Here is a 27,456-nt window from a genome sequence, read left to right on the forward strand (position 1 = left end):
TTTTCCTCTCAATCTTACGTTCCAACTCCCCCCTACATGCCCAGGGTAAAGATCACATGAGGACATTGAGAAATTGGAGGGAAATCTTTAGTTTTAGTGTTGGGGATAGGTTGTTACTTATTATAAAGATGATATAATGCAGTATCAACGGAATACATGGTCACTAGAGGCCAATTAAAAACCGTTCTTTTCTGTACAACACAAAGAGTGAACCCTAATGTTACTATGGACTTCAGTTAATAGTAGCGTGTCAGTGTTGGCTCATCAGTCATGACAAGTGAACACTAACGTGAGAGGTTCATAGGGGAAACTGAAGCGGGAGATAGGGCATAGGGGAACTCTTTTTGCTTACTTCTGTAAACCTAAAACTGCTTTAAAACAATAAAGTCTATTATAAAAAAATTAATACTTTGACTCATTAGGCTCAGGTGGACCATGATCAATGGAAGTTGGTGTGAAGTCTCTTAGAGAAGAGAATATAGGATCTTATAAATAAAAGCAGAAATGACAATTGGGAAGGCTGTAACCCGAAGGGTGGATTTTAGCCAAAGAAGTGCAAGGGAAACACAAGATTCTTCATTTAGTATCAACCTATTTAGTTGGCAAAGACATTTGGCAGCCCCCTTAGATTTTATTATTGCTTCTTCTCTAAAGCAATTAATTCAATGATTACCTTCCAAGTTTTTTAGGACCTTTATAGTCAACTGGCATTTATTAAATAGCTATTGATTCTCCTCAGCTCAAGGAGATTTAACTGCTTTCTCAGTAAATCTGAGGAAGAGAGAGAAGGATTTTCTTTTTTATTCTCAGATTATTCCACTTTTTTGAAAGCCATCAGAGATAATATTATTCTGTTATATCTAAATATGCATAAGTGAGAAAAGTAATACAATGGCACACAGCTGAAGGAGAGTTCTAGCACAGTGGGTCTCACCTGTGGTTACAAATTGAAATCAGCTTTACCAACTACTCCTCTCTCTGGGTTCCACGGCGAGAGCCTAAGCATCAGAATTTTAAAAAAATTTTTATTTAAATTCAAGTTAGTTAACATAGAGTGTATTATTGGTTTCAGGGGTAGAATTTAGTGCTTCATCAATTGCGTATAACACCCAGTGCTCACTTTGTCAAGTGCCCTCCTTAACGTCCATCACCCAATTACCACATCTCCCCACCCACCTCCGCTCCAGCAACAATTTGTTCTCTATAGTTAAGAGTCTCTTATGGTTTGCCTCCCTCTCTGTTTTTATCTTATTTTATTTTTTCTTCCCTTCCCCTGTGTTCATCAGTTTTGTTTCTTAAATTCCACATAAGAGTGAAATCTTACGATATTTGTCTTTCTCTACCTAACTTATTTCATTTAGCATAATACCCTCCACATCGTTGCAAATGGCAAGATTTCATTCTTTTTAATGGCTGTGTAATATTCCATTGTATTTATATACCACATCTTCTTTATCCATTCATCAGCCAGTGGACATCTGGGGTCTTTCCATATTTTGGCTATTGTGGCCATTGCGGCTATAAACATTAGGGTTCATGTGCCCCTTCAAATCACTATTTTTGTATCCTTTGGATAAATACCTAGTAGTGCAGTTGCTGGGTCATAGGGTAGTTCTATGAGCATCGGAATTTTTTAATGTGAAGCCAAAGTTGAGAAGCACTGAGTTAGAAGAAGGTCTTTCATCATCTTAACATCTTTATTCCCAATTTGTTAGTTTCATTATTAATATGGAAAGAATTGGCCCTGCCCCCACTCTATCTTAATTAATTAATTAATTTTTACTCTCATTGTGTACTTGGAATACAAGCTTTGAAGTCAGATAGACCTCGCTTAAAAACCTTACTGTCCTGGGATGTTACTTAACTGCTTTAAGCCTCAGTTTCTTCATTTATGAAGTTAGGGCAGTAATACCCAGCTCACCTATGAGGATGAGCAGGATAATATAAAGTGCCTAGGACCGTGTGGTTGGCCTATAGAAAGCTGCCAATACATGTGGTGCTATAACCTAGCAGTTAACAGCATGGGCTTGGCAGTCAGAGACATCTGAGAGTCCTACACTTATATCTGTGTGATCTTACATAATTTAGTACCCTCTTTCTCTAAGTCCTCCAAAGTAGAATAAAGTCTAGTGTTGTTTTAAGATGATTCAGTGAAATAATGGACTTAAGTACTCAGTACCCTGCCTGGCAAGTACTAAGTATCCTCTCAGGAGACAACAGTTGATACTGTGAGGCTTGCTTGCTTTCTCATTTCATCTCCTGGACACCCTGCCTTAGGAGCAATCAGCTGGACTTCACACAGTAGAATTTACTCTTTTGGACAGTTGTATTTAATATATCTTCTCCCAGATTTTTATTCCATGTACAATTAAAATTTTTCTGTGTAGACAGTTGTCAAAATTTTTCATTTTTCTCTTTCTCCCAAGGACATGTGTTTCTTTTCTGAATATTGGTGGCACTTGGGAGGGAACCCCAGTATATTATCAAAATATTAATGACCCTGGGGATGTTAATAATACAGTTTACGCCTGGGGGAGAATTTTGAGGAAAAACTCATTGAGGGAAAAACACATCTATAGAATATAGTAATCAATCAATCAGATAAGCACCAAACAATGGTGCTTCTTTTTCTTTCAGTGTATTGAAACGGTTGAGGTCTTTAATTCTTTCTTGCCCAAATAGCTTCATGATGCTAAGGAACCATGGTTTTAATTCAGCTAACATTCTCAAAAGTGTGTATGTGTGTGTTTTTAGAAACTTCTTGGAAAGGCTAGTTATTCATGCTGTGAAAATTTTCTTTTTAATAAAGAGCATTTTATGAGAGAAATCATTTATTTTCACATCTGGTAAAATCTCAATGGCTATGTCTATGAACTAGGCAAAAGTCAATTGAAATTGAATAGTTATTTTTTAAGGATTTATTTATTTATTTATTTGAGAAAGAATGAGAGCATGGGGGGTAGGGTCAGAGGGAGAAGCAGACTCCCTGCTGAGCTGGGAGCCCCATGTGGGACTTGATCCTGGGACTCCAGGATCATGACCTGAGCAGAGGGCAGTCTCTTTTTTTTTTTTCTCTTTTCAAATTTAATTTTATTATGTTATGTTAATCACCATACATTACATCATTAGTTTTGGATGTAGTGTTCCATGATTCATTGTTTGCATATAACACCCAGTGCTCCATTCAATACGTGCCCTCTTTAATACCCATCACCAGGCTAGGCTAACCCACCCCCCCAACCCCTTCCCCTCTAGAACCCTCAGTTTGTTTCTCAGAGTCCCTAGTCTCTCATGGTTCGTCTCCCCCTCCAATTCCCCCCGCTTCAAATAATACATTATATGTTAAAAAAAAAAAAAAAAAGCAGAAGGCAGTCTCTTAACCAACTGAGCCACCCAGGTGCCCTAGAATAGTTATTATTTTTTAAAAAAACTTAATTTTATTAGGATATAAGAGGCTCACATACACTGTTTCTTAGCTTTTATTGTTATTGTTTTCATTTTTTCCAAATAGCCCTATGTAGTGTATAAAGCAAGTATTTGTATTTGCCAGATGAATTCATTAAGGCAAAAATATGAACTGACTTATTTAAGTGCACACATAGCCAAATAGTAGAAGCTCAAGAGCTGTACTTCGGTCTGCTGGCCCCAAACCCATGCTCTTTCTATTGGACTTTCCCCTGAAGTCTCATTTATCCTCATTATTAAAAAGTATTCATAATTTTAACTCCATTATTGCTTATTTAACATTAATTCTTAATCTGGGCGGTCCACCTTTTTATGGTCATCAAACAAAAGCCTCCTATATAAAGAATTGTATCCTCTCTAGATTGTCTGATAATTTAGATTTTATTATCTGCATTTTGAAGGTCTCTTTTTTAAGATTTATTTATTTTAGCGAGAGAGAGTGCGCACGAGCAGGGGGAGAGGCAGAGGGAGAGAGAATCCAAGCAGACTCTGCACTGAGTTTGGAGCCTGACGTGGGGCTCGATCCCACGACCCTGAGATCACGACCTGAGCCGAAATCAAGAGTCGGACACTCAACTGACTGGGCCAACTAGGTGCTCCGTTTTGAAGGTCTTTTAATGAATCTTACGTTACCTTGATGTGAATAAACTCAAGACCCATGTTGCTATAGCCATATAATATGATGCCTCTTTCCCATAGTTTTTCTAGAATGTTTTAGTTATTAGTCAATATTCTTTGAGTTGCAAGTCAGAAAACCAACTCAAGGGGTGCCTGGTTCACTCAGTCAGTGGAACGTGTGACTCTTGATCTTGGGCTTGTGGGTTCAACCCCACACTGGGTGTAGAGATTACTTAACAATTAAAAAGATATTTAAAAAAAGAAACCAACTCAAACCATCTTAAGCAGAAAATGAATTGAGTGGTTCATGTAAGTAGGAAGGTAGCGATGGGCCCTCTAGGGGCTCAAATCATTGTTGCTAAGTTTCTTTTGCCCTTGTGTATGTCCTGCTCATGCGCTATCCTTCTCCCCAATCTGTTTCTCTCTCTCTTGCCCTTCCCTTTCTGCTTCCCTCCTCCCTCCATCTCTTGTGGTAGCTTCTGCCTGTGCATTAGCCTAGGGCTCTCCTCCTTCAGATGCTTTCTCCTGTGAAGGGTGGTGATCATGAACACAATAGACCTCAGGCTTATGTCATAGCAAACAGGCTGCCACTACCCCCAGAGGGTAAAATAACATCTTTCAGGTTCCCTACATTAAAATGAATGAGTGAATCATTCAAAGAAGGGCTTATATGAGCAGCTTAGGTTACATGCCCACCCTTTATTTCAGTTGTGTAGGGCAAGGTATAATGACTGTCAACCCAAGCAGAATGACTTGGCTCCAAAGGAAGGGCCAAAGAGAATATAGTGGGACCGGGAAGCTGTGCAAAAGAAAATGGCAGACAGCCACGGTGAGTGAATGTGGCTCTAGTGCTTAACTGATATTTTTAATTAGACATTCTGATCTTGACCAGATGTAAAATCTTGACCTTTAAAAGGCCTAGGTGCGTATTTTGTGGAAGCTGACATTAATGCTTTGTTGTAGTTATTGTTGTATGTTTGATTGTTTCTGCATGTTTGTTTGGGGCATCATAATCAAGGGCGGGTTTGGGGTTTCTTTCCAAGCCCTCGATTTTCATTTGGTAGTGCTTCTCAAACGTGTTTGCTAATGTCCTGTGAAAACCGGGGAAAGTGAATTATATAACCAGGGGCTTAGGGAGGCTAGCAAACATATTTATTTGAGGATTCTTATGTTTTATCTAAAACATTCATCCATATTTTGTAATATATGCCATAATTTTCTCATTCAAGTTTAATAAAAGATGACAAATTTAAAATATTAAACTAAACTGTTATTCTAGGAAGATGTACTATCTTCCCTTAATTTTGAATAATCTAGGATGAATAGTGCAGGTTGAGAAAAATGGGCTTTTGGAATACTTTTGGTTAAAATCAGGATTTTTAACATTTTGCCCCACCTTTTGGAGAATTTAGACATTGGGCATTTGCTGTCTCTTGGATATATTGAAAGGTCTCAGCTAAGAGAGCACAGCTTGGTGCTCTGCTACTTCATGTAATTTGATACATGTTTGGCTTAGAGTATTGGTGTAAGTTTAAATGAAATAATTCTTGGACGATTGCTTGGAAAGTGAAAAAATACCTAAGAAATTTTAACTGTTATCATTAACTTAGCTACTCATCTTTGTACTCATTATCTCTACTTTTCAATTTAGGATTCCACAATTTTGCTGTGTTCTCTCTCTCTCTCTCACGTGAGTGCAGTTAGATCATTTAGTTTGTCTAATGAGTTTCCTTTAATGTTATGCAGTTAACTAGTGTACATACACACACACAGACACACACACACACATGTGCATGGTGCATTGACTACATCCACATACAAATTAAAGACCTGAGGATTTTAGTATGGAAGGTGGCAGAGGAGGGGTAGTATATTCATAGTCAATATGTTTCCTCTTTCTTAAAAGGAATTACGGCTCATCACTTTTTGCCCAATGCGAAGCAGCAGACCATGGCTGTCAGCAGGTTCTGTGGCTCTATGGAGAGGATAATCAGATAACCGAAGTTGGAACTATGAATCTTTTTCTTTACTGGATAAATGAAGATGGAGGTAATTCACTCAGATTTCAGCTCTTTGCAATTTGTCAATCATTTTCAATAGGGCTAGAGAAAAAAAGAACGAGGACCTTAGAATAAGGAATAAGTAGCATGAGCCCAAAGGCTAAGAACTACTGTGCTTTTGTTGTTAAAGTAGAAATGAGTTTAAATTCACAGAATTTGTAAAGGTTTTGTTTTGGGGTTTGGGCTCAAGATGTGCTTATTACTGAGATGTCAGCTTAAGGAATTTAAGACTCTGTGATTTGAAGATTTGTTGCCTTATCCCCTCTGCCATCTTCTCACCCATTTTCCTGTCCAAAATCCCTTTTATTTAGAGATAGGTCTCAGATCAATTCAGTGGTCATTCACCATATGCTGCATGTATAAAGTGCTGCAGTGATAAGCATAGTCTACTTATTCTACTGATATGAAATTTACTGTATTCTCTTGCTAAAAGTTGTATAACAGCTGTTGCCCTTTCTACATATTTTGATAATACATCAGAAATCTTCCAGATTTACACTGGAGCTCAATTTGATTAAAACACACTCCTTTTAAGGGCAGATTGGTCCATTTTGGGATTGTACTTAGATCCTGGTTCATTCAAACCTGTTAATATGTGTCTACTATAAAAATCTGTTTTTCTTCATTGCCTTAAATATCCTGAATGCTCATTATCTTTCTTTTCTATTTTTCAATTAGTTGGCAGAGACCATAGAGGTTTAGCAAAGTGTTGACAATGTCTATGGTATTGGATGAAATGACCAATAATGGGGAACAATACAGATATATGCATTTATTTCCATTAGAATTTTAATAGTCATAAAAGTTTAAAAACATCTTTTTAGGCTTGTTTATGTTCTTAGGCTGTTCATTTCACAGTACTGAGTCTAGAGACTAGAAATATAAGTTTCCAAATGCTTATAAGGTCTGAGTATTCATTTCAATTAAAATTTTAAGTGAAATTTTTATTTTAAAATAGCTACAGTAACTTATTGCTCTTTTGTTTTTTTGGCTACTAATAGAGGAAAATGGTGATTCAGATGTGGCTGACTTCAGAGCTATGCACTAATTTGAGCATTAGTTGCAGAGACTAATAAGATGAGCCTTATATTCCAGTCAGATGTAGAATAAACAGGTGTGGTGAGTACACCTTGTCCTTGGGTTGACCGTTGGTAATCCTTGGCATTTGAAAAGCCAGGTGCAGATCATGCTGATTCTTTCATTCCTGTTGTTTGTACTTGACACAGTTTAGAAACAAAATTTATACTGGAATATTTGTGATTGCTAAATTTGAGTCATTGCATATGACGTATATTGAAAGCTATGCTTGAAAGATGACAGCCAGTGTTGCACTCTGTATTTAGTAGGAGATAATATATTGATTCAACTCCTTCTTTCCACCTGCCCACTCCTACCCCCAACCTCGATCCCCCCCAAAAAACCACACAACCCTAAACAAAAACAATTACGTCATACAGAAGTGGTATCATCATTATTTATGGATGGGAGATGTCAGGATTATAAGTACAGTCTGAATCAGAGCTACACGATTTAACCAGAAACAGGAGAAACTTGCCTGCTGAAAAATTACCCCTTATCCAAAGAACAATCATGAACCATTTCTACCATGACTTTTAAAGGTCAGAATAGACACGAGTGAATTTGTCTTTTGACTCTTACAAAATATATCTGATCTTTGTTTTGTTTTGTTTTTTGGGTTTTTTAATTTTATTTATTTTTTCTTTTTTTAAATTTTATTTTATTATGTTAATCACCATACATTACATCATTAATTTTTGACGTAGTGTTCCATGAGTCATTGTTTGTGCATAACACCCAGTGCTCCATTCAATACGTGCCCTCTAAGAGTTACTATTCAGATTATGGTTGCCTGAGATAGCTTTAGTTTTAATGCTTTTTCAACTTGTGCATGTTCACCTAACAGAGCAAATGAAATTTTAAGGAAAGGGAAAGGAAGTGCAATAAATGTTTGGACTGTACCATGAGAGAAGTCAATAGAATGTCAGGAATAACCTTTGGGCTAAAAGCAAAAGACATTGAGGGAACTCTACAGTAAGGTAGAGTTCCAGAAAGGAATGGCTGCTCCAGAAAGGTATATAAAGTAAATAATCTGTTTTCACAGCACGGTGCCGTGCACCATAGCTGTCTGTGGCACTTGGCCTGTAACTCGTGTGGTTTTGATCCTAGTAACAGTGACCCTGGGAGTAAGATCTCACAGCACTGATTCTCTGCTATACTGTGGTGCTGAGTAATTTATCATACATGCTTCCTAGTCACAGCTGGAACAAACCATTTTACCTTGCACTGGACTCCGGAACTACTCTGAGAATAAGACCCAGTTGTGTGGCTGAGTTTAGAGTTAGTTTGGGAGAATGATCATGGCAATGAATGTTGATGTTGCTCAGTCTGGGCTCGGGCCCCATGAGCCTTCTCAGACATCAGGCATTTATAGACTTTGTTTGGAGCAGTCTTCTCTCAGATGTGTGCATGCCTTGCTCCTTGCTTTCAAGTCTTTGCCCACATATCCATTTCTCAGTAAGGCTTTCCTCAAACATCTTAATAAATTACAGACTCCCTCTCCTATCACTTCTAGCATTTCCCTTTGCCTTCCCTCTTTTCTTTCTTTTTTTTCTCCATAGTCTAACATACTATTTAACATAATAATTGTTTGCCTCAACCTATTAGAAAGTAGACAGGAGTTATATCAGGTTTGCTCACTGCTATATGCATAATGCAGAGATAAGCCAACTGTACATGGTAGGCACTCAATATATTGTTGAATAAATAATAATTGTGCTGACGGTGGGCACTTATACAAACCCACATTCCTGGTTTTTTTAAGAAAGTGACTTTGGGATGTCACAGATGACTTCTGCCGTTACTGCTTCTAAATTCTTCATCTCCTACAAATGATTTCTTTGTCAAAAACAAGTTGTATTTGTAGGCTCTGTTTTCCTCATGTTGGGCAATCTGGAGCTAGTTCTGGCTCTTGTAAGCATGTTTGTGGTTGCAGAGGAAAATGAATATTTCTCACCCAAATGTTGTCATGTCATCATCTCTGTCTGGCAACCAGAGAAACAGATGTTCTGTGCCTTGACCTTAGGCTAGTGGTTACGGTTTTGGGTGTTAAGTATATTTCACAAAACTGCACTTGCACATGCGAGGCCTCTGTTTTTATTTAATTTTATGTAGTCTTAGAGCTCAGCAGGCTTTAGGAAAGGTCCAGTTTGGAGGCACTGGAAGTATGTTTGTCTCTGCACACATACACACACATAGATCCCTACATTTATGTGTCCAGCTAGCTAGCTATTGCAAAACACAGGTTTATTTTGAGATCAACACTTCTAAACACGACAAAGAGTAGCCCTAAGAACATTGCCAAGAACAAATTTTCTCCTTTCCAGAAAGTGGTTTTCAGCCGATGATTTTTAGAAACAAACTTCAAAAAAAAAAAAAAAAAATCATGCTGCTGTCTCCTAGCAAAAAGCATTATTCATTCATTTATTTATTTATTTTTAAATTCAGAAACACTTATTACGTACCACACTGGGCCAGGCACAACACCAAGTTTGGGGGACACAGGCATGAATATAGAGTTTTGGTCTTCCAGACAGCTTGGCTGTTGGGGACATCTGGTGGAACCACAGTGGAGTAGGGGAGCCCTGACCACAGGATACTAAAAGAAAGGACAGTGGCCCCAGTGTTGGGACACATAAGTTCTGATCTGACTCTCCCCTAGTGTTATCAGTCTTGCAAGTCATTTATGTTTAGAGAGCCTCTTTTTTTTTTCTGAAAAGTAAGGATTGCATGAGGTGATTTCTCAAGTCCTTTTTAGCTGCTTAAAATGGCTTGGGGGAGCTTAAAGATACCAGCGTGATTTCTACAGTTCTTGCTACCTGGTGATCCTTTCAAGCATACCTTGTTTATTGCTCTACAAACACATGATAAGCAACACGTCTGTTACAAGGTTCAACATCTTTATAAAGTGATGATTTAAGGCTTAAATTTCTCCCTAGATTTAGACTCCTGGATGCCAGATGTGGGGAGGAGAAGGGGATGTTGAGTACTAGAGACTTTTCCTGTAAGGAGAGCTTATGTGGTTGTTGGATCACGCTGACTCTTGTAGACAGATCATCATACTGGCCCTTGTGTTGGTTAGGAATGCATGTGATAATTCATTGCATCTACATGATAATGCATGTAGACCAGTGTCTCAGCCTTGGCTCTCCATAAATCACCCATGGAATTTTGTTTTGATTCTTCAGATTTCTTTTTTTCTTTCTTTTTTCTTTGTTAGCCACGTACATGCTTGAGCCTACCCTGAGCCCGTTAACATTTGAATTGCAGAGGGTGAAGTCAGTATCCCCATATTTGATGTGGATACTCCTCCAGGTTTGGAAATCACTATAGATAGGTATATCTACAAAGGGTGGTGTAGAAGCAGTGACCAACCTGAATAGGCAAACATACTTCCTGAGGCTGGGTTCCTCCACAGGATTCTTAGATGTTTTGGTAATGACCAGTGTTCCTGCATCCGGTCTATCTACATGATTCTAATTACTAACCAGTGTTAATCCACGGAGGTAAATTTTGACTTCAGAATGTTCCTCTTACTGTTTGTTAGTGGAACATCATCTCGGTTTTTACTAGGTAAAGATAAATTGAGGATAATTCGATGAATGGCTTTATTTCCTTTTTCTTCTTCCTCCTCCTCCTCCTTTTTTTAATAAAGAGTTACCTGAAGTGTGAATTGATTTGGGAAGTTAGATAATGCGGAACAGTAACATCATCTTCATGTTTATTACTAGCAAAGTTACGAGAAACAGTTTTTAAAAATAGCTGTTAATATAAGGCATGGCTAATGTAGTTAAAGTTTGAAAATATTCCAATTTCTAATTGACAGAAGAAGAGCTGGCAACTCCTCCGCTAGATGGCATCATTCTTCCAGGAGTGACAAGGCAGAGCATCCTGGACCTGGCACACAAGTGGGTGGGTGCCTTTGACACGAACAACTTTATAAGCATGAAACAGAAAGTAATCGAAATAAGCCCGGCTTCATGTTGAAATAATATTCTGTGGTTCCACCCAGTGTTATCTAATCTTTAAATCCTGACTTGAGTGGAAATAGCTCTTCCAGAAGGACTGTCTTGGCAACCCCACTAAATAAGTATTGTTTATAGGAAGGGCAGAGAGAAAACAGTTTGGGGAGTTATCCTTGTGGAAGTATTCTAGTACTAATCTCACGCTCTTTACCAGGTGTCTCCTACCAACTCACCTGGTTTATACTTCATGTGCTACTGTTTTGCCCGTCCTGAACTTTTCCAATCTAAGTGTGTTGTTTCCAACTGGCGGTGATTCCTTTCCTCTATTTATTCCAGTGTAACCATGGTAGTCAGAGAAATTAAAGAATTTTACTGACATATAAATGTTTGCTAACATCACATTATTAGTTTGGCTGCCTTTTTTCTCCCTCCTTCCTGCCCCCTGTCCTCCCCAATTCACATACATGCTTATTTTAAAGTCAAAACACTCAGGCAAATGTAGTTGTTTTCAGTGGAGTTTCTGATCCATGTGACACGGGCAAGCATGTTAAACCATTTGGTATTGAAATGACATTTATAACATACTCAAGATGAATGTTGGATGAGTTGGTTATCTGGCAGAGATTCTTGGATGGAACTTTTGACCCATGTGTTAAAATGATCTCCAAGGGACATGAAAAGACTTTGAGCACACTGTGGTCAAACAGTATTAATAGGACAAATGTTTAGAAACGCACATATTATCTAGGAGAGGACTAGCATAGTTTCTCTGGAAAAGGCTTTGGAAATAAAGGAAATGTGCTATAAATAATTCTACAAAACCCTGAAGTAGACAAGACCCAACTGCCACATGCTGGCTGGCACATTGGGCATGACATTTACAAACTGTTGGTATAATTTCAAACAGCTTGCCCTGTCCTAAATATGTTTGCAGTTGGAAAGATGTATTTTCGAAGCTCAGTAATTTTTGTTTTATTAAAGAAAAAAAATCAACCAAGTACAGAAGGTTTGATGACAAGTTGCAAGTGGAAATGCTTTCCCACACTAATGATTTGCTAGCTTGAAAAATAGGTTATTATGGAGGAAGTTTTTCCTTGACTCCTTAGCTGTAATTTATTTTAAAAGCTATTTTAAAACAGTGAGACATAAATGCCAAGAGGCATGTGGGGGGTTACCATTACTTGCCAGACAGGGGAAATTGTCCAAAGATAAGTAAGGGTGAGCAGAGTAAAAACAATTCTGTTTATTTACAAGAGATTTTTTTTTTCTTTTCCAGAACACAGAGCTCATCTTGTTTTCAGTTAACTTGGCTGATTTTCTGGAATTTTATTTATTTATTTATTTATTTACCTTTGAACAGCATAATTGCAACTGCAGGCTGAGATAAATTGAAACTTGCAAAAAGCCGTATTTCTATTGTAGGCATATTTCCCTACCCTTCCAAATCATACTTACAGCATGATGCCTTCTTCTTCTAATGTTTTAAATCTTGCCAAGGGCTGTGATTTTCATTTTTATCTATTGTGGATCTGTAAGTTTTAAAAAATACTCTCATCTTAATAAAAAAAAAGGCAACAAAGAATGGATAGTTTTTTTTTAAATAAGATGAGACAGACTGAACTTTAACCATTAACATAAAAGAATGAGAATGAAACAGATTGAAGAATGAGTATTAAACAGATTGTTTAAGCAGATAGCTTAAAAACATCAAATTTTTTTTTTTTATTTCCTATCTTCAAGCAAATAAGTTCGAATGGTTCAGCAGAAGTCGATGAGGTTATACCAGTAATTCTGGGATGAAATTTGACCTAGTGGGATACTAAAGAGAAGGAAGAGGATTTCTGCTATAAAGTCAACTGAATCAGTGAATTTAGGAAGAAAAGAAATATACAGTGCAATTTCTCAAAGTCCAAATATATTTTCTATGTTTTAAAATGATGAAATATTTCAGATAGTGAAACTCAGTCTATGTTTTCACTCCATGGAAGACCTAGTAGAGGAGGAAATTTGGAGCCAGTCAGATCAGACCTGAGTTCAAGTTCAGTTTCTGCCATTTAACTAGCTGTGTGGATTTAGGGATGTCACCCAGCCTCCCTTTGAACCTTAATTTCCTCATCTGTGAAATGGGGATGATAATACCCACCTTAAAAGTGAGAGAACTTTGCATGCAATGGGTGCTTAATAAATGGTAGCTATAATTATTAATATTATTTGATATATTCTTTTATGATAAATAGGGTTCAAGACACTGTTAACATAGAGCATACCTTAATTAGCACTGGGGGTGCCTTATCTTGTGAGACCTCAGACTTGGCAATAAATAAAGGCTAAAAAAGCTGGTCTGTCTGATAATATACCATGTATTTTACAGTGACCGTCTTATATTCTCTGATCATCTCATTCAGAGATGCTATGACCTCATATGAGGAATTTGAGAAACAAGACAGGATCATGGGGGAGGGAGGGAAAAATGAAACAAGATGAAACCAGAGAGGGAGACAAACCATAAGAAACTCTTAATCTCAGGAAGCAAATTGAGGGTTGCTGGAGTGGAGGGGGTAGGAGGAACGGGGTGACTGGGTGATGAGCATCGGGGGGTAAGTACTGTGGTGAGTGCTGTGAATTGTGTAAGACTGATGAATCACAGATCTGTACCCCTGAAACAAATAATACCTTATATGTTAATCTAAAAAAATTAAATAAAATAAAGCAATAGAGATGCCGTGACCTCGAGTAGGTAGCTTAACACCTCCATGTGTTTACCCATAAGATGGTGGTGCTCTCCTCAGCTTTCCCTCAGAGGATGATTCTCACATTACCTGAGTTCAATCAGAATGTAAAGTAAGAAGGTAAGTACTGCAGGGGTTCTTTTTTTGCATGCCTTTCCCTTGAAAATATTAATATTTTTATTTTTTATATTCCAAACAGGGTGAATTTAAGGTGTCGGAGAGGTACCTCACCATGTATGACTTGACAACAGCCCTTGAGGGGAACCGGGTGAGGGAGATGTTTGGCTCTGGTACAGCCTGCGTTGTTTGCCCAGTTTCTGATATACTGTACAAGGGTGAGGTAAGACTATTTCTTCACCGCCTGTCATTTCCAAGCATTTGCCTATAATTTAATTCTTTAAATGTGTATATGAAATGCTAGTTGGACCCAAGATGCAAAGGATTTTTTTTTTTTTTTAAATATAACTTGGCAGTTTGTCCCAATGAACCTGTATTACCAAATTACTTACTCTCATCTTTCCAGTGATTTTGTGTAAGCTCCAATCTTGGGGGGGAATCAGCTTTGTCCTCGGACAAGTATCACATCTACCTTATGTCAGTTTAGGGACTGGAGATGTGCCAATAACTTTCCACCCTTATTTCTTTCTACTAGCTCACTAAAAGGTTCTACAGGTAGTTAGGTTTCAGTTTCTGGTTTCCAAAAGGACTCCTAACCTACTGGAGTAGTAATGGCAGTAAAACAGCTATAGGAAACTCATCTGAATGATCAACTCCTACATTTATTGTTGTTATTATTGCTGCTGTTGTTATTATTCCTTAGACCATTTTATGAAAAAATTTTCATTTGGCAAAGTTGATACACCTGCTAAAATCCTCCAAAAGAAATTCAGTCATTTGGTTGGAAGAAATTTTCTTCTTCCAGTAAATTAATCTGATTTTATATGTGCTGTATTTCCATTCCTTGGGGGGTGGGGGGTTGTGGGTTTTTTTTTTAATTAATTAATTAATTCATTTTTTTTTAAAGATTTTATTAGAGAGAGAGAGAGAGAGAGAGCACGAGCAGGGTGAGGGACAGAGGGAGAAGCAGACTCCCTGTTGATCAGGGAGTGCAATGTGGGGCTTGAAACTGGGACCCCAGGATCATGACCCAAGCCAAAGGCAGACGCTTAACCGACTGAGCCACTCAGGCGCCCCAAGCTCTGATACTTAACATCATTGTCTAACTTCATAGCTTAAAGTCATGTGGGTATAATTCTTACAGTGTGAATTGGCTTAAATTAATCATATTAAATATAAATTTGATTGGTTTTTAAATTTAACATAATTATTTTTCCTCAGTAAACCTTTTCTGATTTTAATGGTGGCTGCTTCATTGCTTGAAATTTTCAAACTTGATTGTAAGGAATGACTTTTGACATGATTCCATCTAGAGATTTATCATTTCAAAGGAGAAGAACTAAATTATTATGTATCAATATTTATACTGATTACAAAGCAACTGTTTCACATTTTATTATGGTAATATCTAGGTAAGTGCATTATTGGTCCACTTTTTTAATTAACTAAAGTTGCCATTAGGTCAGATTTTTTTAAGTCCAATTATTTCACCTCTAGAAATAAGTTGATAAAGTCCAATGCATTTTTAATAGTCTTGTTTCACAGGGTATTCAGAGCTAACAGGTACATCTAATTATCCTGTTATCACAAAGAGTGTAAGAAGAAAAGTGACAGCATGGGCTGTATCTGCTAAAATCAGACTACCAAAAGCCTGCAAGCCAGTGAGGCAGGAATGGGCATGACTCAAATGTAAATTAGGGGCATGAAATCTCTCAGCACCCAGTGTAACCACGCTATCCAGCATTGTGGAGGTTGTAGCCCCCGCAGGTCTGACTTTGAACAGACATAGGTTTAGTTGCCCCTTTTATGAAGGCATAGACTTGCTTTAATTTATGTTCCTGCAATGACTTGCTTTAATTTGTGGCAAAATGTTTTTGAGTTCTCATTCCTTGCCAGAAGGATTAGGTACAGAGGCCAATCATTCATCCTGTAGATTCTCCGAATCCTGAAAGGGGTAAGATTCTTTATGTCTCGCCACTCTTTTTGGTTCCCATAGCTTCTGTTTGGTTCCTCACATCAGCCTAAAGACTGACATGTAAACCAGTTGTGCCCTCAAATCAGTTGGTAGACAAGAAACAACCTGTCATTGGCTAGTTTGTTTTTATTCAAATTCAGAATAGAAAAGAGTCTTTGGCATAAGGAGCTGGTGTACATAATCAGGTTATCATAGTGCCATTCCTTATCTCCATCGAATTGCCTTGATACACCAGAATTGCTGAGTGTCTTACTTACTGTCACCATCTACATGGATATCCTCAAATTATACTGCATGTGGTTTTCTTTCGTAGACTATACACATCCCAACTATGGAGAATGGTCCGAAGCTTGCAAGTCGGATCTTGGACAAATTGACTGATATTCAGGTAAGGGCTTCTTTCTTTGAAAATGTCATCTTATTTCAATCAGAACTTACAGCCAAATCATATTTCAACGGAGAGAAGAGAGTAGTAAGCACTGCCATTTGGGGTTAACAAATTAGATTTATAGAATAAAGCACAGAAGAAAACTGTTACCTGTGATTTCAATGCTGAAATATAACCATCATTAATTTTTGATGTCTCAACTTTCAATATTTTCTGTTTATATACTTTTCGATAATTTTTTCTAACAAAATAGGGTCATACATGATTTTGTTACCTTTTTTTTTCACCTAGTAAATCATTTGCTTTTTCATATCAATAAATTTCTTAATTCCATGTAATTGAATTCCATTATATGGAAGCACCACAACTTTTAAAGAGATATTATTATTGAACATTTATGCTGTTGGCAATTTTTTAACTGTTATGAACAGTGCAATCTTTGATTATTTCCTTACGATAAGTTCCTGAGATTATTAACTGTTGGGTCAAAGACTGTGCATACCTATTTTTTTTTTTTATACTGTTACCCTTGTTCTGCTTATGTTTTCCTGAGCAACAGTTTACAGTAGTGTCTCATCACGCAGTTAAGCATATTTCTAGGCAGACATATCAAGTACCAGGTATTGAATGCTGGGTCATATAAAAGAGACTGTTCTATAATTTGCAAACACCTTACAAGTTGTTGAAAGTTTTTGTTGAGCCCAGATATCATCATTACCACTCACTGAACATAGCCAGGGGAAGCTGAGATTCATACTGAAATGTGAAATAAAGTCTGATAGTTTGGGTGATAGCCAACAGTGCCAGGTTTAAAAGCTAAAAAAGTTGGTTGGCAAAGCAGCAGCCCCCTCCAGAGTGACTGAGGTCCTAGGATAGTGATAAAAATGGTATTTTTGGAAGACTTACTCTGCAACATTTATGCAAAATTAATAATATTAAAAGGTAAGAATGATTGTGGTTTTTGAATCAATGAACTATCGATCTTCCCCTCTTCAGTGAAGGTTTTCTATAAAGGAATCTTCCATAAATGAAATAAAGGAATTTCTTAATATTAGAAGACATATAATTTACTGAGTTGTTTTGTACATAGAAACAATTTGGAATACATTAAGTAAAACTTTAATGAAAAATATTGGGATGTTTTAGTCATCTTAAATTTTTTTACAGTTAGCTGAGTAAATCTGATGAAAGTAGTAACTTATTAGTGTTTTGGTCAAATAAAAAGTGTAAATAGAACAAAATATATAATTGGCTAGATTATGAAAGCCTTTATCCAAAACAGAAGTTGAAAGATTTTTAAGGGGAGGGGGTATGTCGTTATGGTGATAAGAAAAGATCACTTTGGAAAATTTTCTGGAACAAGTTGTACAGAAGAGAGAAGAGAATGTTTCATTCTATTGAAAGTCAATACACAAAACGAGATTTCAGAGTCACCTCTTAGAGATTAGATAAAATAAGAAAATTTACACTTAATTTGATTTGGTTGTAAAGGATTAGAAGAAAAGGAATAGAAGTCAAGTAGGCTGAGGGGAGAAATCAAACTGTATTAAATTTGAATTGGAAGAAAGATCTAAGTAGAGGTGTTTGATGGACATAATCATGAAGCTTTGGCTAAGACAGGCAAAAGCAGAAATGTGTGTCATTCCCAGTGAGATAGTGACAAAATATATGCATCAGAACCCTAAAGTATAAATAAAAGAGAAGCCCAAAGACGTATTTTTGGGGCAAGGTGGCAAGCCAGTACAAAAATTCTCAGAGCGTTTTTAAAGTAAGATTAGGACTGCAAGGGATGTTTTTGACTAATTCATTCAATAAATATGTGTGGAGCACAAACAGTATGCAAGAGGCTTTTCTAGGTGCTGGTGATAGTGATAAAAGGGATAAAAAAATTAGAGATGTCAAAGCTATAGAAAGACAAAATAAATATTCAACTTAAATGTGAGACCACATGAATATGTTTAAAAATAAAAGATATGTATGAAGCAGAGAATGAGAAGAAACAATATTTTTTTCTTACCTGTATATAGTCTCTAGAGTGCCTGTAGCTAAGAAGAAATTAATAATTTCTCTTTTTACCCTAGGTAGTCAAGTATAATGGTAGTAACACTGAAAATTAATGATACATTCAGAGCTCCCTAGGAACAAGGAAACAAAGGGATAGTCACAGGATACATGATTCTGAATTAAACCCCAAACCAGAAGGACCAACCCTCCTCCAAATTGTTAAGTAACAAAGGACCATCCATTCAGAATCTAAGACCACATCCTTTTTCAATTATTTTATGCCTGTGGGCATGGAACCTAAAGTTTCAAAATTACTCTCTTACAAGATGGCAAATTGGTGCTGTCAACGAAGCTACGGGTGTCTGTTTCTCTCCAAGAAAAATAACTTAGGCGATTGTTGAGAAAAGCATAGGATTGCATCATGTTTTACGTTTGATCTCTTTGACATTACATGGAAACATGGATATTTCCTACAAAGTGCTCTGGTAAATTGAAGAAGAGGAGAGAGACAACAACCAAAAAACCCTCAAGATTCTTGCCACCGTGACCTGGGGGGGAAATTCCTTCTTAACCACAGATTTGCTTTTCATTTAACTTGTGTATTTCTGTATCTGAGTAAGAACCTCTGAGGTTAAGCATTCATTCCATTTGGCTAATTTTCCATATAATTCCATGGGTTTGAGATTGCCCTACAAATACCTCTTAGGAGGGGAGCATTTCAAATGACAGTCTCTTTTTCTTTTTTTAAGCAACAAACAAAAACATGTCTATGTTACTTAACCAAATTGAAACTTGGAGAACATTAGCCATATTGCCAATGTTTCTTTTCTCTCCCATTCCTCTTTGCTAATCTGATTACTCACCATCATACTCACCTATGTGCCTGCCATTTGGGGTCTTCTCTGTTCTCCAGTATGCTCTGCTCTCTGCTGCTTCTTCCTGCCTTTCTGTACCTTGTAAACCTTGTACGGTTTGCCCACTTGAAAAGTTATTGGTTGTCCTTCAAGGCACATCTCCTTGAGGAACCTTTAAAATCTGTTTTGAACAACATCCCTTTCCCCCAGTACAAACACCTATTCATTCATTCAAATGCTAGTTCTTCCTCCAGCGTCCATAGCACCTGGAATGATCACATATGGCCTTTAAATTGTATTTAATTAGTCACACACTTGTCTTTGTTCCAGGTGATTTGAATGTAAGGATTGGTTTATTCCCTTCTCGTAACCCCAATATTCCGTGCAGGGCCTGGTCTATAGTACGTACTCAGTGATGTTTCTTGCATAAATGAAAAAGGAATGAATAAGTGAGGGATATACCAGACAAATACTGAAGAACAGAAACGTGTTGCTCTTATATATTAACACATTCTGAGGAGAGGTGGGAGGAAGGTCTTGAATAACGTCAAATTACTTTGCAAGAAAACTTTCAGAGGACCTGATTTTTCACTTAAAAAGAAAAGTGAAATACACACACCAAGACTGCTATCAGGATCAGATAAAAGCTGGAATCCAGGTCTCAGATACCAGGACAGTATGTTTGTGTAAATAGCAGTGCTGCTGTTGAGGTTTTAGAAAGTGGGAAGTAGTGATTGCAGAGACTTGAGAGGTCTTAAGTAGGTTAGGGCAAGGAAATCCCAGTGAGCTAGGAGCAGGATCTGTATTGATTGCAGGCCACCAGATGTAATTTCTTTCAAAAATCTGTTTTCCCCACTAGTGGCTACAGCTTTGTGAGAATAAATGACCATTAGTGGTCTTGCATTTTTCTTGTTTTCAGTGGAACCACTTGATGGTTTTTAGTTACATAAGTTAAAGAGCCCCACCACTTTCCCCTGCTGATGTCCTGAGTTATCCTTCTCTTTGTGTGCATATTAAGTGAACATTGCCAGATTGCCTTGATGACACAGTCCCTTGACCAGCTTCCCAGCCCCTCCTTGTTCCCTAATACACACTTCTCCACGTTACAGGATTACAGAGCTTTGCAGGCCATTGAATAGGATTTAGAACAAGAATAACAAATTGTTACCTGGTGGGCAGCACTGATTATATTTTTACTGGCATCATAGAGAGTAAGTGCATGACACGTAGATTGCCCTTTATGTTGCTAAGATCTTTCTACTGAAGGTAAAAGGCATTTTAGCAAAGGCCATGTAAAATTATTTGCCGTATGTGCATTGAATGGGAAGTAATGAACTTGTCATTATTCGTGTTTTGGTATAGCGTTCTTCCTGGAATTCATGAAAGGTGAAATTTCTGCACATCACACTGTTAGGCTCAGAGTATCACACCACGGGCTCAGTCTGATCTGCCATGTTGCTTTAACTTCGTCTTTGATTCCAGCGAACAACATCAAGTCAATGTGACTTAAAGTGCACCTGCCAAAGGCTGAAGGTGTGGGCCTGCTGCTGTGTAAGGACAGCCTCACCCAGGCAGACATTGTTCTTTCCCCTCCTCTGGACACCTGCTCCTGAGGAAAGAAGATAATTTCTTTTTCTACTAAAATTTCTATTTCTACTAAAATCTGTCATCTCTGCTTTTGAATTATTTTGCTTTGAAAAATTAAATCGAATTACCTATCATCCAAATGAAAAGTTTGATTGCTAACTGCCTAGGTGTAGGTATTATAAACGACCTGTATTATCACATCTCTTGGATGCATCTCAGAATGCTATAATTTTACATAAAAGCATAAATTACAGGATGTGAGGGGTAAATCTTAATATATATTATGCAGGTTCTTAGATGGCCTATGACTGTCATTGTAATCAAAATTGATTTTTGACTGTTTATAAAACTAAAACAACTAATTGGAAGCAAATTTACTTTAACTGATGAGATTCAAGATGAAATTATGGTGGGTGTGAATCACAATAATGTAGATCTGCTAAAATGTCAGTGTGATGACACTCAATTATTAATGGCGTAAGTGTCTAATGTATTAATGGGAATCCAGGCACAAGAAATAAAACACGTATTTTGATCTTAGCTTAAGTCATGTCGGCACCATACATAAATCAAGCAGAATTTGGGAATGTTTTATCCAGCATTCATCATGAATCAACAACTGTAGTTGTAGTGGGAAGCCACACTCTTTAGATAACTCTTTCTGATATGGATTCAGCAAGTCACTTATAGTCATTGGGCTTCCTTCATTCTCCTTTTTCTATAAACCTGAAGGTCGTAAGTAGACCCCTTCTTGGCTTCCAGTATTTTTTACCAATTTTGATAGATTCTGCTCTCTCAGGTCTTTAAAGCTCTTTAAGAGGAACACAGCACACGGACAGTGTAACATAGGAGAAATGGCATCAAACAGAGGCAAGAGCCCTGGGCTTATGATTAAGAGTTTTCTAGAGCCTTAATGTCCTTATATGTAAAATGAGAAGCTTGGCTTACAAAGTTCATTGCTCTTCACACTTGCTTTTAAAAAAATTTTTTTTTTAAGATTTTATTCATTTGAGAGAAAGAGAGAGCACAAGCGGTTGAAATGGCAGGCAGAGGGAGAGGGAGAAGCAGGCCTCCCAATGAACAGGGAGCCCGATGAAGGGCTCGATCCCAGGACCCCGGGATCATGACCTGAGCCAAAGGCAGACGCTTAACCGACTGAGCCACCCAGGTGCCCCTTGATTTTTTTTTTTAAAGATTTTATTTTTATTTATTTGTGAGAGAGGAAGAGAGAGAGAAGAGTGTTGAGTGTGAGTGGGAGAGGAGCGGAGGGAGAGGGAAACACAGACTCCCGCACTGAACACAGAGCCTGACACGGGGCTCAATCCCACAACCCTGAGATCATGACCTGAGCCGAAATCAAGAGTCAGATACTTAACTGACTGAGCCACCCAGGCACCCCACACTTGATTTTGAAGGAGCAGAACTTTCTACAAAAGAAATCTTTCCTGGAATCCCAATATAGACAACCAATCAAAGTGGAATTGTTCTGGAGTAAAAATCCAGAGCCCCACTATTTGACTCATCCCCTGCATTTTATTTATTTATTTTTAAAGGTTTCACTTTCAAGTTATCTCTACAACCAACATGGGGCTTATGACCCCGAGATCAAGAGTCACATGCTCTACTGACTGAGCCAGGCGCCCTGAATCTCCTACATTTTAGATGATCATTAAAGTTCTTTCCAATTCAGAACTCTTATGTTTTATATGAATTTCAACTGAAGTTCTATTAGCACTGAAAGGCCAGTTCATGTGAAAAGGGGACATCATCTGAGTGATTTAGGCAAGCACATGGTGGCAGACATAATGGCATGCTGCTCTGGGTGGTAGAGGAGATATGTTCCAAGTCTGTCTCCACACACGTGGCTATGTGAACACGTGGCAGGAATTTCAGATAGCAAAGAACATGTAATTTGGTGTGAGAGAGACCTTTGGCTAGAGTCTGGGCTCTACCATTTACTAATTGAGTAAGTTTTTTAATGTCCCTAATACAGTTTTCTCATCCATAAAATAAGATTGATAATGGCACCCACTATCTGGGGTTACCGTGAGGATAAATTTAGTAATGAGTCTGTAAAGCACTTGGCACCATGGCCTTAACATGCAGTACTTGCTCAAAGAGTGAGAGCTCATTTACACACAGAGATGTTTGTTAAATGAATGAATGAATGAATCAAAACTAGCTTTCTACTTCTGACATCTGGAATATCTTTATTTCATTTAATTCAGTTTTAAGTATGGAAATTCTGCTTTGTAAAAGCGAATCACTTGATGCAAATAAATTCTGATTATGATATAGTTCCATAACTTTTGAAAGAATAAGAAAAATTGGGATGCTAACATCACAGAACAACTTTAGAGAACAGAACTGCTGTTCAGAGCCACAGGGCTTGTCCATTTAATATTTTTGTCCACAAACACAAAACACTCCTGAGAAGGGGGCTTTTAGAGCAGTGACTCTCAACCTTAGCGTCACAATCACCCAGAAGTGTTGGTTGATGCATGGTTGCCTGGACCCATCCCCAGGCTTTCCTGATTCAGTGAAGTCTGAGCTAGGGCTTGAGAATTTGCATTTGAAACAAGTTGCCTAGTGATGCTGATGCTCCTGGTCTGGGGGATACACTTTGAACATCACTTCTTTAGAGTAAAGATGACAATAATTAAATTTAACTCAGTTACTTTATTTGGACAGCAGATGCTAAATATAGAATGGCAATAAAAAGGCATTACTTCAAGACTATACCAGCCATAAATTTGAGCTCAACCATAATTATGAAATTTGTGGTTCTTTCCAGGTATTTGATTCTTTCTCTCTAATCATATTTTTAATGTGAATATGCTTTTAATGTTCAAAACAGGAGCATACCTTTTGTACAATGTTGGTTGTATTACTGAGTTTAGAAAAGATTCCTCCACTGTTAGGTTTTGCACTTAAATATGTTTTCTTGCTTTTTTTGTTGTAGTATGGAAAAGAAGAGAGCGACTGGACAATCATAGTGTCCTGAATGGAAAATACAGGATATCACCTGTGTGCTGTTGAGACAGACCGTTGCGGTTGAATTATGATAGATTTCTTTGGCTACCTGTTTTTAGTTGTGCATAATGTAGTTTGTATTATCAGTGTTACTGGGGTGATTGTTTCTTCATGCCAGAGAAAATGAATTGTAATCAAGTGCTATTTTGTAAACTTGGTAGTAGAAGCTTACTTTACCTTCTCTTGGAAAGATGATCATGTAAGCCATATAGCATAGAATTTTCCTCAATAATCTTAGTGCCTCCCTTAATACTTTACTCAGATACAGAAGTGTTTGTTTATTCCTTAGCTTAAGTTATAGTCTCCTCAACCAAATGAGTTTGTGTTTGAAAACTGATCTGGGTAAATTTCATAGGTAACATTTCCTGTGATGTACCTTCATCTTCAGAAAATGGTTGGATTTTGTTTGTTTTTTTATAATTAAGCCTTTCAAAAACTGGTTTTCTTCCCTTCACATTTTTTTTTTGCAGCCCCCCCCATGTCCATCTTAAGGTAAATCTCTCCCCTTCTTCCTGTTGTTGTCACAGCCTGCTCCAAGTTCTCCTTGTGCATCAGCAAGACCTGTGCACATTTCCACCATTGTCCTTTCTGCAGTGTATTGTATTTGGCTGTTTGTCAGGCCCTAATACAAGACTGAAGGTCTTGTGCCTTAGACATCTTTGTAGCCCCCTGACTGGCACATAAGAGATACTCATTAAATAATGAATGATCGATCATTTAGCTTCTATAGAAGTGTACCACCTTTGTTTCTATATTATGAAACCTCTTTATTAGAATTTGTGGTTGATTCTGACATTGTGCACATGTACCTCATATTGTCTTAATTTTCCAGGGACTGCTAAGTCATTAGAGATACTCAAAGGCATAGCTTGTTGGAGGGATTATTTTGTATTTAAAGACCGTCTTGGAATTGAAATAACGGCTCTAGTGAGGTCGTGATATCATACCAACCAAATGGAAATGACATTTGTTAAGTGTTAAATACAAAATAAATCCTCATATCTAGCTTTTTGGTAGAAAGCAAAGGGGTATACTTTGCTTTTGTAGGTGTTCATTTCTTTTGAATGTGGATTGGATGATCACGTGGTTAGGATACAGGGAGAGCAATTCTAGATGTTATTTTCCTCATTTAGGAGCTGTGAGTTAAAATTGAATCCTGGTTTATCTAGGGGAAAGTCAGATCTTGCTAGAAAACATTTACCCTTGGAAGGTCAACTCTCAGACATTATATTTTGGTTTCCCTCAGTTCTAATAACTTTCATCTTGCTGATCATATTTCATTCTCTTTTCAGAGCAAGGAAAAAAATTTCTAAAAGTTTGATGTGTTAGAAAAATTTCCTTAAGGCATTTAGCAGCACATAGCAAATGGGGCTTTGATTCTTTTCCAAGACTTTTGACCATAGGGTCCTTTTAGATAGGGATGGTAAAATGAAAATTAGGGAAGTATAAGATGAAAAGGAATAGTAAAAATATCTCTTAGGGGGCTTTTAATTGGTGATCTGAAGTCTTGGAAGAGTCTGTTCTTTTCAGGCCTCAAGTACTTTAACTGTCCTCTACACACATTCACCAAGTAGTATTCTAAGGGTGTGCATTTGCCTTGGCTAAATCCCGTGACCTCGTTTTTAATATAGTAGTCTAGAAAAGACTTAAAGGTAATTCCAATCTGTCAAGTAGCACTTAATAACTAGACTCACATTTCTATGAGAAACGGAAATCATTTGTTTGCCATAAATACATTTTATACTTTGCATCTCTAAATTTAGTATGGCAACACATGTCCGTTGTAGAAGTTAGAGAACAATATGTCTTGACATTATGTCTCTATGATTTCTTTGATCAAATCTTAAGAGCATTTTAAGCCCTTTCTACCAGATGGAGTGAAAACTAAGGATATACATTTTAAAAAACTGGAGGTCTCCTAAAACAGAGAACACAATCTGCCATTCTCTTTTAAGTAATAAGACAGAAAATTGACCTTGACACTAACTTGTTAAATAGATTTAAAAGGAACATCTGCACATCTTTTTTCCTTGTGCACTATTTGTTTAATTGCAGTGGATTAATACAGCAAGAGTGACACATTATAACTAGGCAATTATCCATTCTTCAAGACTTAGTTATCCTAACACTAATTGATCATTTATGGCGTAAGATAGTCTAGCATTAGGAACATGTGAGGCTAATCTGCTCAAAAGGATCAACAAATTAATATTGTTGCTGATATTTGCATAATTGGCTGCAATTATTTAATGTTTAATTGGGTTGATCAAATGAGATTCAACAATTCACATGTGCATGAATATAAACAGAACTGGTGGCACTTAGAATGATAATGATTAACTTATTTTGCATGTTCTCTTCCTCCCACTTTTTTTTTCAGTTTTTACATTTCAGACCAAGTTTGTCAGCTTTTTCCTAAACACATGGGTAGAAACCAGGATTTTTAAAATCAAGTGTTCAGACATAAACAAAACTTGGGCATTTCCTAAAGATATTGGCTATTAGAAATTTTCTCGGTTACAGTCATTTATTAAGGATTCCATTCATGATGTCCCAAAAGAAGCATCAGCTGCAGGAGTGTACAGCATATTCTCTAGGACCTGCAACTGGCAGGAATGAATACACTAATACCTGTTTTTACCTTTGCTTTCAAAAGTACAAAGGAAGAGTGAAAGGGAAAGAGAAATAAGGGAAGAGAAAAATTGTTAGGGAATCATGGGTTTTTTTTCTACTTGGTAAATACTCTCTATTCTTTTCTCAAAATATTACCATAAGGAAAAAAAAAAAGGTCACCGACGGTAGCAGCAAGAAAGCACAGCGTAACACCACCTACATGACATGCAGGGTCAGCCCTCCTGGAGTTAGGGGAAGCCTACGTTAGACGCCATAGGTTAAAATTCTTCATCATATCCAGTTTATTGCTTGATGTAATTGTACCTAAACAAGGGGTCTTGCTTTCCTCGCATCAGCAGTCTTAAAAGCTTGAGGCAATTAATGAGTATATCTTGGTCAAAAGAATTGTAGGAGCCTTTTTACTAAGGTGGTAGAATCAGCTCCCTCTACTTTAGGGACATTGTGCTATAAAATCAGCTGCCAGTAAGTTTACTTATTCTCCCCTTTCCCACTCAGAGCTCAGTCACTGTATTCTTTTTCTTTAAAAAAGTTCCTGTTTAAAAAAGTATATGTTCAGTTTATCATAATGATTGGGAAAATATATTTTAAGCAGAAAATGACAACACTTGTTCACTTTATCTTTTCTAAAATATTTAGGGCAATCAGTTTTCATCAGATGGACTAAAAGCAAAGGGCTTGGGGTTAGAGAACCATTGTAAGGATTCCCTATTTCATGTTCTGATGCTAAATGTGATCCAAGAATTCTTTGTGATGTGGATTTCTTATGTGGATATGCAGAAACTTAGGTTATAAATAGTAATGCTCACAAATAGTTTTAGTGGACACTTTATAACACCTGTCACTTTGTTTTACCACAAGTAGGATTTGTTCACCTCTTTTCCAGATGTCTCCCCCCAAGGGAGACAAAGAGTACCAGCTTTTCGATAAGCATTACCTATGACAAAGGTCAT

General features: G+C 37.3%; 1 protein-coding gene across 5 annotated transcripts in view; it reads left to right on the plus strand.

The window, feature by feature from the left end:
- The window catches only part of BCAT1 (branched chain amino acid transaminase 1), a 103,370-nt gene extending 76,830 nt beyond the window's left edge, over positions 1-26,540 (plus strand). For all 5 annotated transcript variants that reach the window (XM_027592515.1, XM_027592517.1, XM_027592514.2 and 2 more), the window contains 5 exons: positions 5,990-6,132; positions 11,047-11,132; positions 14,114-14,254; positions 16,320-16,394; positions 23,802-26,540. In XM_027592515.1, coding sequence (XP_027448316.1) covers positions 5,990-6,132; positions 11,047-11,132; positions 14,114-14,254; positions 16,320-16,394; positions 23,802-23,843 — 487 coding nt within the window. In that variant the 3' untranslated portion in view covers positions 23,844-26,540. The remainder of the gene's footprint in view (positions 1-5,989; positions 6,133-11,046; positions 11,133-14,113; positions 14,255-16,319; positions 16,395-23,801) is intronic.
- The last annotated feature ends 916 nt before the right edge of the window (positions 26,541-27,456 follow it).

The sequence above is a fragment of the Zalophus californianus genome, chromosome 9 (genome assembly GCF_009762305.2).
Source record: "Zalophus californianus isolate mZalCal1 chromosome 9, mZalCal1.pri.v2, whole genome shotgun sequence".
NCBI lineage: Eukaryota > Metazoa > Chordata > Mammalia > Carnivora > Otariidae > Zalophus > Zalophus californianus.